Source organism: Lycium ferocissimum, chromosome 6 (genome assembly GCF_029784015.1).
Source record: "Lycium ferocissimum isolate CSIRO_LF1 chromosome 6, AGI_CSIRO_Lferr_CH_V1, whole genome shotgun sequence".
NCBI lineage: Eukaryota > Viridiplantae > Streptophyta > Magnoliopsida > Solanales > Solanaceae > Lycium > Lycium ferocissimum.
Window position 1 is genome coordinate 4,114,484 of NC_081347.1, and position 15,962 is coordinate 4,130,445.

Here is a 15,962-nt window from a genome sequence, read left to right on the forward strand (position 1 = left end):
AATTACCTAGTTTAAGTTTTGTTTTTTAAATTTTTTTAATTAATTATCGGTTTTATTACGGGAAAAACATTAAAAAACCAATATCCACGGGGGTTTGGAAATCAAAAGAAAAAAATGATTTTTTTGATCGCGGGGGCCCCGGGAAAAAGGGGCCCTTTTAAAATGGCTGATTTTCTGTTTTTATTTTTTTTTAATGGGAGGACCCCGGGGGGAAGAAGGGGGCCGATATATTCGACCTCTTTTACGCGAATTATGTGCGTAAAAGGACCGAAGTGTAAATGTACACTTTGGTCCTTTTTACGCACGTAATGCGTGCGGTGAAAGCCTTATTTACGTTCTTTTTTTTTTTTAATAGGTTATTCTGGTTCCAAAAATTTATTTTTGGGTTACAAAAGTCTTGGGCCCATATCGAAGGGAATGAGAACTTGAAACTGTGAAGGAACTCGTTTGTCCTTGTCTCGTCGCACGTGGTATGTTAATGGTAGTTTTGATTTATTTATTTTTATTCGGCGTCTGACACCCATATTAGAATCTGATTACATTTAAATTCGCACCGGATAAAACCCAATTCGTTAATTTACTCTTCTCCCTAGATTACAGATCCAAGATACTAAAGCTTCTTCTCTTGAGCATGACTTGTTCCTCTAGCATCACTACTACCTCCAACTCATGCGCTACGTCACTGAACTTGCACTCTAGATACTCCGTTTTCATCCTGCTTAACCTGAAACCTTTACCTCCGATTCTGTTTTCTGAAAAGTGGTTTTTAAAAAAGTGCTTTTGGACAAACGCCTTTTTTAGCTTCTGAAAAACAGCTTCTGCTACTCCACAGAAGCACTTATTTTCTCCCAAAAGTCTGGCCAAACACCTCACATTTTTAAATTAAGTATTTATGTAGAAAAATAAACTTTTTTGGGAAAAATAAGCTTGGTCAAACAGTCTATTAATACTAGCATTATTCTACCCAATACACTCTACCAAACGATCGCTTAATCGGCTTAGGTAGGAAGTAGTATTATATTTAGGCTATTTTGTAGAAACGTGTTACAGTCAAATATAGAGTAACAATACAAACTTAGCATAACACTTTGAGTAACTAATGGTGATACTGTTACTAAATATGATAAATTTCTAAATATTCACAGGTGATCAAAAGGGTACATTTTAACTAATTGAATGTTACACATTTTAGTTAAATACAACAAGGGTCAAACTTAATATTTACGACTAATTAAGGGACTTATTATATTATTAATCTGAGATAAAAAGTCACTCGACCTAATTCAATATAAATTCATGCCGATTTATAATTAATTAGGCGTTTAGCCACAAAAATTATTCACTTTATTCCGGAATTTTTTTTTCACTTTTCAGCGTTTGACCATAAGAATTTCGAATACAATTTCTTTTTAACTTTTTTATAATTACATTTTATCAAAAACTACAATTTCAAAAACCATAACCAAACACAATACCAACTCCAACTCTAAAATTTCAAAAAAAGTTTTTTTTTTTTTTTTTTTTTTTTTGGTATCTATACATAAACGGGCCTAAGTTACAAATTAGGTAAAATTGTGTATTAAATGCCTTTTCACGTCATTCATCCAAAAATTTACTCCATTTGATTGACTCTCTCTGATGCAATTCCGTGACACTTCACTGACATTTTCTACCTTTTTCTCTTTAATTGAGTCCCCGTACACAATTTATTCCTTCTTTTATCACTTCATTTATCCTGTGATTTGCTTTGACATTTTTAAATTTTTCAAACGTCGATTTGACCAATTTAATATTTATTTTGACCTATTTAACGAGCCAGAAGTGTAGTTAAAGCTTTAAGTCAGATCTATTCGAACGAAATGAGTAATTAAATCTTAACTGCATACTGTATTTATCATGCTTTAATAGTATTTTATCATGACATATTATCTTTGCTTTGAGTTGATTGTTTTTGTGTCGAGCGTCTATCAGAAATAACTTTTCTACCTCACAAAGAGAGAGGTAAGATATGCGTACACTCTTTCCTCACAGATTTCACTTTGCAAGGTTACACTAGGAGCCTGTTTGGATTGGCTTATAAGTTGCTTATAAATTTATTTTTTTTGAATGTTTGGGTCATTTAAAAAAATTTTGTCTTAAAATAAGCCCAAAAAATTAATTTAGCACGTTTGACTTAGCTTATCTACAGCGGCTAATAAAAATTAAGTTCAGTACTATAAGTCGCTTTTTTAAGCCCGTCAGGCGAGGTGCCCAAGACTTTTCTAACCCAAAAATAAATTTTTGGAACCAAAATAACCCATTAAAAAAAGAAAACCTAAATAACCTTCTAGCACAGATTATGTGCGTAAAAGGACCAAAGTGTAGTTTTACAACGCAAGTCCTTTCACATACAGCATTGCGTGCGTGGCGGCCCCCCCCCCCCCCCCACACAAACCCCAACCTTCATTCTTTGAAAATCAAACTCAATTAAGCTTTTTTCCATACTTTGATCGAAAATTAGTCACGTTTCAAAACACCGGAATATAAATATTTTATATAAAACTTAATATTTTTTTCGTGTACAATAATATCCACTCATTACATCAAGTATACATATACATTTAGATCGTCGTTTTAGAGATTGTAAAGTGCTCCGAAGTAAGTTTGAAAACTTATCATACATATATGTTTAAATCGTCGTTATACGGTTCTAATTAATATAGGACATCGCATGAGTTATTATTAATCGACAATAAATACTAAAATAACTAATTATCATTAAAAAAAATAATACCCAAAATTATATATAATATTAACATAAAATGTACATTTTATTTACAAATATACAATCAACTAAGGCCTAAGGATCCTCACAACCCCGCAAACCTCACTATCATCGGGATCCTCTCTCCTCCTCTTAATGATGATGATTTATGGCATGATCATCCTTTCTTCCCTTCCGAGGCCCTGGGTGAAAATATGCTTCCTGTGGGAGACGGCGGTGGTCTCCACCTGAGTAGCCTTAATAGATGCCTTAGGAGATGACTCAATCGGAGAGGGCGGACCACAGACAAGAATGAACTCGAAATAACATATAAACAATTTAATTTAGATTTATCATAAATTAAACATGAAATAACATATAAACAATTATTTAATAAATTATTTCTTTAAAAAAAAAAAAAAAAAAAAAAAAAACTTGTGTGTCGACGACCTCCGAGATGGGCCGATCGAGGAGGGCTCCAGTCGGCTCCTCGGTGGTCTCTTGAGCGCTACCGGGCTGGAATGAGTGAAGACGGGTCAATACGAACAAGAGAGACGGGTCCCGGACGCTTGAAGAATGAAGTTATAATACATGTAAATAATTTAGTTTAGATTAATAAAATAATTAATTAATACATTATTTTATTTGTAAGAAAACAAACTTGTGTGTTGATGGTCTTTGAGATGGCATGTGAGGAGGCTCGGAGCGGCCGCGGAGCGGAGATGCGGATGAATGCAGAAGTCCGCTTTGGGCGTAAGGAGGAAGAAAGTAGTCATCGAAAATAATATTCAAGTCATGTCCTCGTCTCCGTAGTCGCTATAAGTAGATCACTAATCGGCACCTTCGTGGAAATGATGACCAAGGATCATAATGTGGGACCGTATCCCGGCGATATCCAAGTCTCCGTGAAGTCGACGGCCGGAAGAAGAAATCGACGGGATATCTATACCGAAACTTTGACGACGAACTATATCGTCGAGGGCTCGTACTAGACCCTCTGCAACCCGCAGGCCACCTGCCGCCGGCCCGACCCCTCTATCGGCCTTACCGCCAGAACACCCCTACGAGTGCGAGGGCTGCGGAGCATCTTCGTCGACAAGATGCCACTCCACGTGCTGTGTCGCCTGGTATCGGTAAGATTAACTATCCGTGCGCATATGCCGCTATCCTGGGATCGGTGGACTCAAGTAAGGGAATGCTCTCATGGCGTATCGTCGAGTCGTCCGTAGCTGCATATATTTGCAAATTTTAAGAATCGAATAAATTCGTAAAGTAATACATAATAAGATGACGATTGAAGAAACTTACTAGCGCCTCATACGCTCCTGAGAGTGATGCATGTCCTCGATTATCAGGACGCGGCGTCGAGGGGTTGGTAATCAAGGAGCGAGTGATACACATGTACCACGTCATGTACTCATGGACCGGAGTGTCATGTTTGACCGCCGCTAGAGTCGTCATCCTCTCGTTCCATGAATCGACTTGCGGTGCGCCACGCGCCCGTGTCGCCTTGTCGATCGAACGCTCGTCCTCGGTATAGTAGGTGTGCTCCCGACGTGTAGCCGCGGGTATGATGCGTACATGCCCAAGCGTCGTAATACGATCGAGGTGCGTAATCCTCGACGATGTCCATATGGATCGATGGACACCGTGCCATCCACGTGTGCTCACCAGCCACACAAAACGGCGGCATCGACCCGAAATACGTTAAATACGGCGTCCGTATGAAAGCCTATAAAAGGAATTCAACTAGTTAACAATAAAAGACTAACAAAAATAACAAACTAATGTTAAATCAAAAAAAACTTACCTCGGGCGCGGGTCGTGCGGTCTAACTTATCCCTAAACGGGACAATGACACGGTGCGTCCCCGCCTCTCGGTGTACGGCTACCATGACCATCTCCGCGCGTATTGCATATCCTCAGCAACATAGTCATCGGGAGGGTGAGCAACTATTGGCTGAAAAGGTCTCAACCTAGTCCACACCCATATCTATCATAGTCATCAAAAAAATTATTTATCAGTCGTCATTTCAAAAAAATATATTTAGTATTTTATCTACACACACTTAAATATATTACCTGAAGAAGAGAGCTAAATGCAGTGACCTCAAGCCTCTTGCCCATAGAGGCTTGATCAAATCCTCTGTACATGTAAGCCAGGACAGCGGCGCCCCTCGTAGCAACATCCCGGCGGTCTAGATCCTTAATAAAGAGCAGATACCTCATGCTCATATTCGCACCCGACGTGTTCGGGAACATGATGCCCCCGAATATGATGAGAATATATAAACGAGCACGTCGATCAACATCAGCCTGAGGCGTCGCCTCGTCAATTGGATCCTGCAGATCTACGAAGCGCAAGTGAGCATAGAGGGAGGACCGCAACAACCGACTCTGTCCACACATATCCCTCTGCAGAGGCTCGAAACCGATGAGCCTAGTTAACTCCTGGCGATACGGTAGCATCTCCGGAGGCTCCACTCTATACAATGCCTGTCCATCAATCTGTAGACCATAAATCACCTCGACATCCTGTAGGGTGATGGTAGCCTCGCCAGTGCGGAGATGAAATGTATGGGTCTCCAGTTGCCAGCGCTCAATCATGGTCGTCACTAGAGCCCTATCGTGCACAAGCCGACCAACCTCGATGCACCGGTAGATACCGCCAGGATGTAGTATATCTATGACACGGAGATGTGGGGAATAACCTCAGAATATCCCGTGCGACTCACGAACAGTGCGGACCACTCTACCAGAGGATCTCGGTGCATCCCATACATACTGGGACCTATGCTCATGCTGTATATAAAGTACCTCTCTATTGTCGAAGGACCCCGGCTCCATAGTGGTGTCCTATCTATTTTAGGCATTTTAAATTAATCATTAATACATGAAGTAAGGATTAAAATGGTATATTTTTTCCGTATTTTAAATTAATCATTATTTTTTTAATTAATCTCTAATACGTAGTATTAGTTATGTAATATTTTACCGAGAAATTATACAAAGGATTGAATCCTAAACTAAGGTTTTTCAATTTCTAATTAGCAAATAAATAAATTAACAATTAAAGATATAAAGATTAATAATTAACAAATCAAAAAATTAACAATTAGCTAGCAAACAATTAGCATATAATTAATAAATAAAAAATTAACTAACTAATCAAATAATAAAAAATTAATTAGCATATAATTATTAAATAAAAAATTAACTAACTAATCAAATAATTAACAAATTATTAAAAAATAAACAATTGGCTCAACAAAAACTAAATAAATAATTAGCTAGTCTAACAATTGAAATAACTAATCTAACAATTACCAAATACTAAATAAACAATTAATAAAAAATAAATAATTAACTAACTAATCAAATAAAAAAATTAATTAGCATATAATTAATAAATAAACAATTAACTAACTAATCAAATAAAAAAATTAATTAGCATATAATTAATAAATAAACAATTAACTAACTAATCAAATAATTAATAAATTATTAACAAATAAACAATTGGCTTAACAAAAACTAAATAAATAATTAGCTAGTCTAACAATTGAAATAACTAATCTAACAATTACCAAATACTAAATAAACAATTAACAAATTAACAACAAGTAAAAAAATAAAAAAAAATAAAAAAAAAGAAGAAAAAACGGGCTGAAAACAGCCCTTTTGCGCACAAAAAAAGTGCGTAAAAGTTTTTTTTTATTCATATTCGCACAATAGTAATGTTTAGGTTAATAATGTAATAGAAAATCGTAGTAAAATACCTAGATTGAAGCTTTGATTTTGAGTTTTTGAATTGAATTATGTCGCATTTTTATTGCGAAAGAACTTGTTCTGAAACTTTAATATATCAAAAATATTGACTTTTGGGTTGGAAATCAACAAGAAAACGACGTTTTTGATCACGTGGGACCACGGAAAGGAACCTTTAATGGCTGATTTTTTTATTTTATTTTTGAATTGGGGGCACCAGTGGGGAAGAAGAAGGGCCCGATTTATGTAACCCCTTTTACGCACAGATTCTGTGCTTAAAAGGACTTCAGTGTAAAATTACAATTTGGTCCTTTTACGCACATAATCTGTGCGTAAAGGCTATTTAGGTTCATTTTTTTTAATGAGTTATTTTAATTTCAAAATTTTATTTTTGGATTATAAAAGTCTTGGGCCCTCCGGACAGGCTCTAGATATGTTATTATTGTTATTATTGATCTAAAGTCCGAAACACCTGGACATTCATACCGTACAAACAAATGAAGTGCTTAGTTTCTTTATTATATCAATTAACTGATCACTAGGTCTTACTAAATTATTTTTTATTTCACAAAGAAAAAAATACAGAAAAATAACTAAGTCCAGTCCCATACAACAGTTATTACCTCCTTACATAATCAATTACACATAGTTTGGCTAATTAAAGCAAAAACCCCTTAAGATTTTCAAGAACATTATAAACTTCCAAAAGAAGATACTGGCAGGTGAGCATGTGGGAAAACAGTAATCACTGAAATAGCTATAAGCCTAGAACTTTAAAGCTTGAATAATTACTGCCAATTTGTCATATCAATTTGTACCTGATTTTCACTATTTTTTTTTTTTTTTTTGTTTATTGACTTTACTTGAAGGTACTACTCTGTATTTACTTTTTATCAGGAGTTGGTCGACCTGATTTTCAGTACTTACAATGGTTTTGATTTAACGTGACAATTTAAACTTTAATGTTGTTTCGAATAACAATGGTGTACAAAGGAAAAAAAAATAAAAAATTATGGTGGTAGAGCTCAACTAAGAGCCCGTTTGGATTGGCTTATAAATTGCTTATAATTTGCTTTTCGAACTTTTTGAGTGTTTATCAGTTTTAAAGTCATTTTGTCTTAAAATAAGCTCAAAAAAAAATAGTGGCCCATTGACTTAACTTATCTAAAAAACGAACATAAAGGTAAAAACGTTTTTTATAAGCAAAAAAAATAAGTTAGACTACTCCAACTTATTTTTTTAGCTTATAAGTTAACGAAATGAACTATGCGCAAGTAAACATCCAAACAGGCTCTAACACTAGTTGTGTGAGGCGCCACCCATTGCTTGATAAGTGAAATTTTGAGTCCCACTAGTAATTTTGCTTGCCCACCCTTTATATATTCTTTTCACTTTATCATTTTCTTCATATTTTTTTTAACCAAAATATAGCAAGAGAAAAAGGTACCAGATGATACGAAATATTTTTGATTGAGCCATACAATTTCATAGTTCAACCAACAGACATTTAGGAGGCACTAGGACATGTAATTTGAAATCATGCGATAAAATTAATATTTGGACATGTATTTTATAAAAAGTAGTTATATTACTATTTATGTTAAATTTTCTTTTTTATTAAACTAAAGTTTGATTAATTGATGTTGTATTTTTTTAAAAAAAGTATTCTAGTAGCGTATTAATTTTGTTATGAACTGTAACTTGCTCATTTAGTAAGACTGTATGAGAATTGAGAATATTTTTATAGTTTTCACAACTTGTAGAATTTTTATGTCTATAAGAAAAAATACAACTTAAGAAATTTAAAATGCATATCCAAACATGATTTCATCTCATGATTTCAAATCATGTCCAAACGGCTCCTTAGTTTTCAGTAATAAATTTGTTGTTAATTTGCCTTCTAGTTCTCACCTAAAAAAAAGAGGATATTTTTCTTCAAAATTTTAAATATATGCAAAACATATAAGTGAAAGTGGTTACAATACAAGGAATAGTTAATGCATTTCTGAAATTGCTTTTAACAAATTACATTTTTTACATGGGATTTAAAAATTGTATTCTAGCAAGGTGATCTATAAATTATATTTTGCGAACCTGTTTGGTATGAGAATTATTCACTTTTCACGAAATATTTTTTTCACTTTATTTGAAAATCAGTGTTTGGCGTAAATATCAAATGCAACTGTATGTGAAATTTAGAAAATACCTAAAACCCTATTTTCACCTTTTTTGCGTTTTTCACTTTCAGTACATTCAAACAACAAACACAACTCCATCTTTGACTCCGACTTCAAAATTTTCAAATAAAGTGAAAAATATTTGGTTCCCATGGCCAAACACCTACATACAAATGTGAGTTAAGATAAACCTCGTTTTTTAAAGGGTTTATTACCTCAATTGACTTAAAATGCATGTATGTCACATTTCGCACATATTTGCATATTTCAGATTTCTAATTAAAATTACTCCTTCCGTCTCAATTTATATGGTATTGTTTGATTTGACACAAATTAAGGTTAAGAAAGAAATGAAGATTTTTGAAAATTACGGTCTAGAAATCTTAAACATTTGTGTGACTATAAATTATTTCGTTAAAGGTAAAAAGAAAATTTAAAAGTTAAGTTATTTCTACTTTCTACTAATTATAGGAAGGTAACTTTTTATTTTTATTTTTTATAACAGACTAAAAATGAAATGATACCATATAAATCGACACATAGGAAATATGCATTAGTGAAATTCGATAAAAATAAATTCCATGTTTTGGTGAAAAAATCATAAAGGAAATCATGCGGAGTAATTATTTTCCATACAGAAAAAAAGCTTTATCTCTATGCCGGAAATTTGATGTGGAAGAAATAGATGAGTTAAAAATTTTTGACTCTGTAGAAAAAGAGTTAAAAAGCTTGAAAGGCAAAGAAGATCATTATGTAGTTCGCCTAATTAATAGTACTTCGTACTCCATAATTAATTCATTCTTTAATCATCATGAGTTAGACATGAATTTGAGTCTAGTAGATTTTATCCGTTTTATAATTGGACATAAAAACAATCTTTCTTCGACTATCCTTCCTGTCTTAATTCTAATAGGTCATTTGGTACACAGGATGATAAGGTGGGATATTGCAATACTTTAGTTTAATTTTGTACTCTGTTTGATAAAAAGTGTAAATTCATTTCATGATAAATTTATACTTCTACCAAACAAGGTAAATGATGTCCAAACTTAATGATGGAATATCCCACTTTATTCCATTAATCTTGAGATTATTTTATCACATCTCTTAGATGGGATAAATTAGTCTCAGTATTATAATCTCAGGACTATAATTCCAGGATAACTTAGTCCACATACCAAACAACCCCTTATTGTATTGCATTTTGTGATCCCTCATTCTTTCATTACAAAAAAAAATGAGTAATTTGCGAAGGTTGAAAGTTACAATTCGCGAAGGTTTCAGCCTCTTCTAACAACTAATGGAGGCTAAAACCTTCCACGAATTGCAACTTTCAATCTCCGCGAAATATTTTTTTTTTTTGTAGTGGCTTTTCAAATAGATGGGATCTAATATCAATATATATCAGCTCCACGTTTGGATTCCCTACAACGAGTGTGCTAGAGCCATCAACGAGCTTTAACTTATCCAATGACGTTATAGGTTAAGTGAAGTGAAAATGACATTTATACCCGAATAAAGTGATCAATAACATCGCTACAATGGTACGTTATCCTCTATTCGAGACTAAAATAGGTTAGAAAAATGATTTTCATATCTTAAAAAGAAATACTTTGTTAATATCTAGGTTCATTCCTTAATCCTTAGTCCCTCATGTTCATAATAAATGTTCACTTAGTCTTATTTTGATTCAAAATAAGTGTCTACTTACAAGTTAATAAGGAATTAACTATACTTTTTCAAATTTGCCCTTATTAAGTGTTAAGTGACAAGATCTTAATGTGTCAAGTTAGTTATACTAATATGCAAATTTTAAATAAGGATAGTTTAATCAAATTACCTATTTATTTTTAGAAGTTAATACTTTTTAAAACGGTGTGCTAAAGGTTAAGTAGACACTTGAACCGAGTATACTAATATGTTAATTATACTATATTACTCCCTCTGGATAAAAAAAAAAAGTGTTCATTTAGCCTTTTTCTCTTGGGTAAAAAAAAGTGTCCACTTATCAAATAAAAAAGAATTATTTTTTTCTTCCGGATATTCCCCTATTAAGTGTTATAGATCAAATCTCAATACCTATTTAATTAGGGATAGTTTAGTTAAATTACCTATTTTTGTCTAGGAGTTACTCCCTCCGTCCCATAATAAGTATCACCTTAGCCAAAAAAAATTGTCCCATAAAAAGTGTCACCTTAGGAAACTAAAACATAAATTGACTTCTTTTTTTTTCAATTCTATCCTTGGACAATAAAGTAACATCTAAATGATGATTGAAAAATCCACATAATAACTTGGTATTATTGGATTCCCAATTTCAAAAGATTTACTTTTTGTGCATGTTCTAATCAAGAGGTAAAAGTTATTTGTTTTTGTTACATAGGGGTAAAATAATTTGTCTTTATGATATAGGGGTAATTTGGTAAACTTTATGTTGCATTATTGGTTCCTTAATATATACTACTCCCTCCGTCCTATAATAAGTGTCACCTTAGCTAAAAAAATTTATCTCATAATAAGTGTCACCTTAGGAAACCAAGATATAAATTGACTAGTTTTTTCCAATTTCACCGTTAGAAAATAAAGTAACATCTAAATAATAATTGAAAAAGCCACATAGTACCTTGTTATTGTCGGATTCCCAATGTCAAAAGGTTTACTTTTTGTGCATGCTCCAATCAAAAGGTAAAAGTAATTTATTTTTATTATATAGGGGTAATTTGGTAAACTTCACATTACATTATTAGTTTCTTAATATGTGTATTTTTGGCTAAAGTAACACTTATTATGGGACTGAGGGAGTATGTTTTTGGCTAAGATAATATTTATTATGAGATGGAGAAAATAATATTTTTGTAAGAGATGTGTATATGGTTAAATGAACTTTTTTTTATCCGAAGGATTAACATATTCCTAATGGTTGGAATATTGGATTATGCATTAGTGTTAGACATTTTATCTAAATTATTGCAGACCCTTTATCTCTCTCGTGATAAGTCATTATGACAATCATTACGGTGAAACCCTTAGTTGCTCCCTTATTTCTTCGCATGTTAGCTTTTGAATGAAATTAAAACTGTGCAACTGTTTTATCAAGTTCTTGAATTAATGAAATTAAATGGCGTTTAACAAATGCTAACGTCCGCTACTTCATCTATATATACATTCTCATGTTCCTTTCTTTTTGAAAGAGATTAAAGTACAAATTCTCCCTCCCGCATATTAGAGCCCGTTTGGATTGGCTTATAAGTTGGGCATATTATTCGCCTTTTTTTGAGTGTTTGCTAGGTTTGTCTTAAAATTCGAAAAAAAATAAAATTTTGTAAGGCGCAAAGTTTTAGAAATAAGCCAATCCAAACTCTTATATTCCTATTAAAATAAAATTTTGTTAGTTTTTATGTTCCTACTTTATATTAGAAGAGCTTATTGAATTCTACAAATACACCTATACTGGGTAAATATTCTTAAGGATATTGTCTTTAACGTGCACTCGCACCCTTCGAAAAAAATTATGTATATATATGTGTATATACCTTGAGAAATTAGTATCTATTTAATTGTGCCCTCTAACAAACGAAAGCGTCTTTGGGGCATGTTGGTCGCAACTGTTGCTTCCCTTACATGTCACCTCGGATTAAACCCGAATGTCACTTTTAATTATTTTTTTTAGCCTATTTTTAGAAAAACAATAAGCGTTAATTGAGCTCGCCCAGATTCGAACCTGCACTGTCACCACATGTTGCACAACCTTAGCCACTGTGATATCTCTTTCAATTGCTTCATTGTGTTAAATTTTATTTATTACACATATTTGACCCATATATTTGTATTTTCATCACTGCTAAGTTATTAGTGACCGATCCGACACAGTATTATTTCTCAATCGTCATTAAAAATTTTATTGGCGTTTATGTTAAAATAATAGTGCCCCTGCTGTCTTAAAATCCTGGATCCGCTTCTGCGTGATAATCACCAAAGGATGTGGTGCAGCAGGTGGGACTTTGCTCCTTCCTTAATCAAAGATATCGGGTTCGAGCCTTGGTTATAGAAAATCTTTCATACACAGCGTTTCCCCCGAATGGACCCTACGCGATGCGAATTCGAATTACTCTCCTCCAATACGAGCACCAAACACTGGATGGAAAAAAAATGATGCTCGTGATTTGTAGATGCTAGATTTGACCGTAGGCACTTAGTAGCTCAGTTGGTTGGCTGCCTGAACTTTCACCTTATTATTGAGGGTTTGAATCCCCACATTGTAATTCCCTCCCCATTTTCCCTTCCCCCATGTAATAAAGTAATAAAGCATTAAAAAAAATGCTAAATTGGACCACACATACTAATAAATGGAAAGAAAAAACATGTACATCTTTTTTTGAATGAAAAGAAAGAATTTAATGTAACAATTTAAACTTCATTACTAAACAAATTTGAATGAAAGTCTTTATTGCACAAAGATTTACCACATTTTCTTACCACTTTTTTGGGAACAAATCTATAAACACAAAAAAAAAAAAAAAAAAAAAAAAAAAAGAGTATCAAATGGTGTCTGTATAAAGTCCAAAAATATATAACGCGTGCCTTTCATATATTTATATAATATATTTTAATCGTTAATTTGTAATACCATCTCAATTTTCCATAAATATAGTGTATCCAAAAATCAAATAGTTATGGGCCGGTACTGTTCACTTGTTCAAGATTGGGGCGAGCCCAACTAATGTTAAGAACTCCAAAGTGGCCATGTATATTCAGGTGGGTGCTCTTTTTTCATTTTTCTATTCTTATTGGGACATAATCATGTGAGCTTTTAATACGTTTGAATAAACTGGACTTAGAATAAAGATACATTTAACTTTAACTATATTATTTAAAAAGATGAGAGACTTTTCAAAGAAGTTCAAAAAGAAAAATATGACAATCATAAACATTTAGCATGATTTTTATTCTTATCATTAACATGCACCATGTACTGTCGTTGCCCCTTTCTAGGTTATCACAAATTACTTTTATTTTCCTAATAAGTTCGATAAAAAATATTCTCGTTTATCGTTTCTAGTTCGTCTGACCAATAGATGCATTAGTAATATATACTACTGTTCATCCATTAGTATGTTACATCAATGGATACAAACTTAGTATAAATATATTATTGTTTGAATCTTGCTCGTCTCTATAAGTCGATGATCGTGGAGTGCACTCGTCCCTATTAGTGATAGTTGAAGTGTTGTGGCATAGATTCATGTTCAAATATTGCGTAATAACTTATCTCTTTCTTGTGAATATTATGCGATATAAATTGTTTATGTAGACTTCATTTTGTTGCATATAATGTTCATGTCATTTTAGATGGTTAATATGTATGCAGATCGAATGACTAAAATGCTAAAATGTCTCGCTTGTAACCATATTGTAATTTTCAATACAATGGACAAATGTGATTTACATTGGCGATCTAACAGATGAAAGACAATATGGATTGCCCCAAAAGGTTTCCAAAGACCAAAGAAGAAAAATTGACAAAAACTAATACACACTCCGTTCCATTGCTAGAGAATTCAAAAAAGATTTTGGTTATAATTTTATAGAAAGCAAAGAGAAGTGTTTGTGGACCAACTTACTTTAGGCTTGCTGAACAATGACCTGTAATGATTGTAACCAATGGAGATGTCTAAGTTGGCCTAAGAAACGGAGGGATCATTGCTAACACATTCATATATTTTATTTTATTAACATATGGTAATTATTATTGATAAGGCCTCTATTAGAAACACTCCATAGCTAAAAAAAAAAAAAAAACGATCGATATCTTTATTTATACAATTTTATATTGAAATGTTTTGCATTTGAAAGGCCCAAATCACAACTAGAATACCGGTATTGATAAGCTTATATTAAAAGAGAAACACTCCATATCTAATAATTATATATATAATAAAAAAGTTATACAAAAAACAAGAATGGACCATACATATATATGTATAACTTACATATACTTATATATATGTATAACTTAATATATATAGTATATATACTTATATACTACATATATATATATCCATATATAATGTATAACTTAATATATATACTAAATATATATAACTTAATATATATACATATATACTATATATACTAAATATGTGGATAACTTAATATATATACTATATATATGTATATATATATATATACTATATATATACTATATATACTTAATATATATCTAAATATATGTATAACTTAATATATATACTATATATATATTAAGTTATACATATATATGTATAACTTACATATACTTATATATTGTATAACTTAATATATATACTATATATATGTATAACTTAATATATATACTAAATATATGTATAACTTAATATATATACATATATACTATATATACTATATATACTTATATATATATACTAAATATGTGTATAACTATATATACTTAATATATATACTAAATATATGTATATAACTTAATATATATATCTATATATACATTATATATACTTAATATATATACTAAATATATGTATAACTTAATATATATATATATATACTTACTATAAGTATATACTATATATATACATGAGCCATATTTTTTATTCTTTATTTATACAATTTTATATTCACCAGCGAATGTTTCGCATTTGAAAGGCCCAAATCCCAAGAAACAACTAGTTGTGCGTAAATCATTACATCTACTATGTTGCTGTTTTTTTTTTTTTAATTTCGGGTGGTCGAATGGATTAACAATAGGTGGCTAATAAAAAAGTTTATTACTCGTAATATATTGTTATTTTAAGAACAGAACTAACCAAAATGATTGAAAGTAAAGCATTACAAATTCTGCATATACAAGTATGATTCTATCGCCAAATCAATTTACCAAAAAGAACAAATTTTTTCAATAATCCAAATATTTCTCTTTGGGATTTATAAATTTTTTGCTCGAGAATTTAATACGTTGCAAGTTCTTTCTTACCAAAATTTTTGGATCTCCTTGACATTTTAAATAATTAACATGGTCATTGAAGGAATTACAAGAGTTGCAACTTAATTTTAAATTTAAATTATAAATGATCGAAAGTTCTTTCATTTTTCACCTTCTTTGTTCACCTCACCGGTTCACTTTAATTTTAAATTTTCTTTCAATCTTCCATGTCCTGTTTGATACTTAATAGTTAATATATAGTAGTAGTAGTAGTAGTGTTACAGTATCTGCGAATACTGTTTTAATTACTAATACTTGGTTGATCATTGATATTTGT

At 31.9% G+C, this 15,962-nt stretch overlaps 1 protein-coding gene across 1 annotated transcript; it reads right to left on the reverse strand.

The window, feature by feature from the left end:
* Positions 1 to 4,677: 4,677 nt before the first annotated feature.
* On the reverse strand, positions 4,678 to 5,350 carry LOC132060528 (protein MAIN-LIKE 2-like). Its single transcript, XM_059453544.1, has 2 exons — positions 4,826 to 5,350; positions 4,678 to 4,719 (listed from the first exon to the last, which is right to left on the reverse strand). The coding sequence occupies exons 1-2, from the start codon at positions 5,348 to 5,350 to the stop codon at positions 4,678 to 4,680; spliced, it is 567 nt and encodes a 188-aa protein (XP_059309527.1).
* Between the last annotated feature and the right edge of the window lie 10,612 nt (positions 5,351 to 15,962).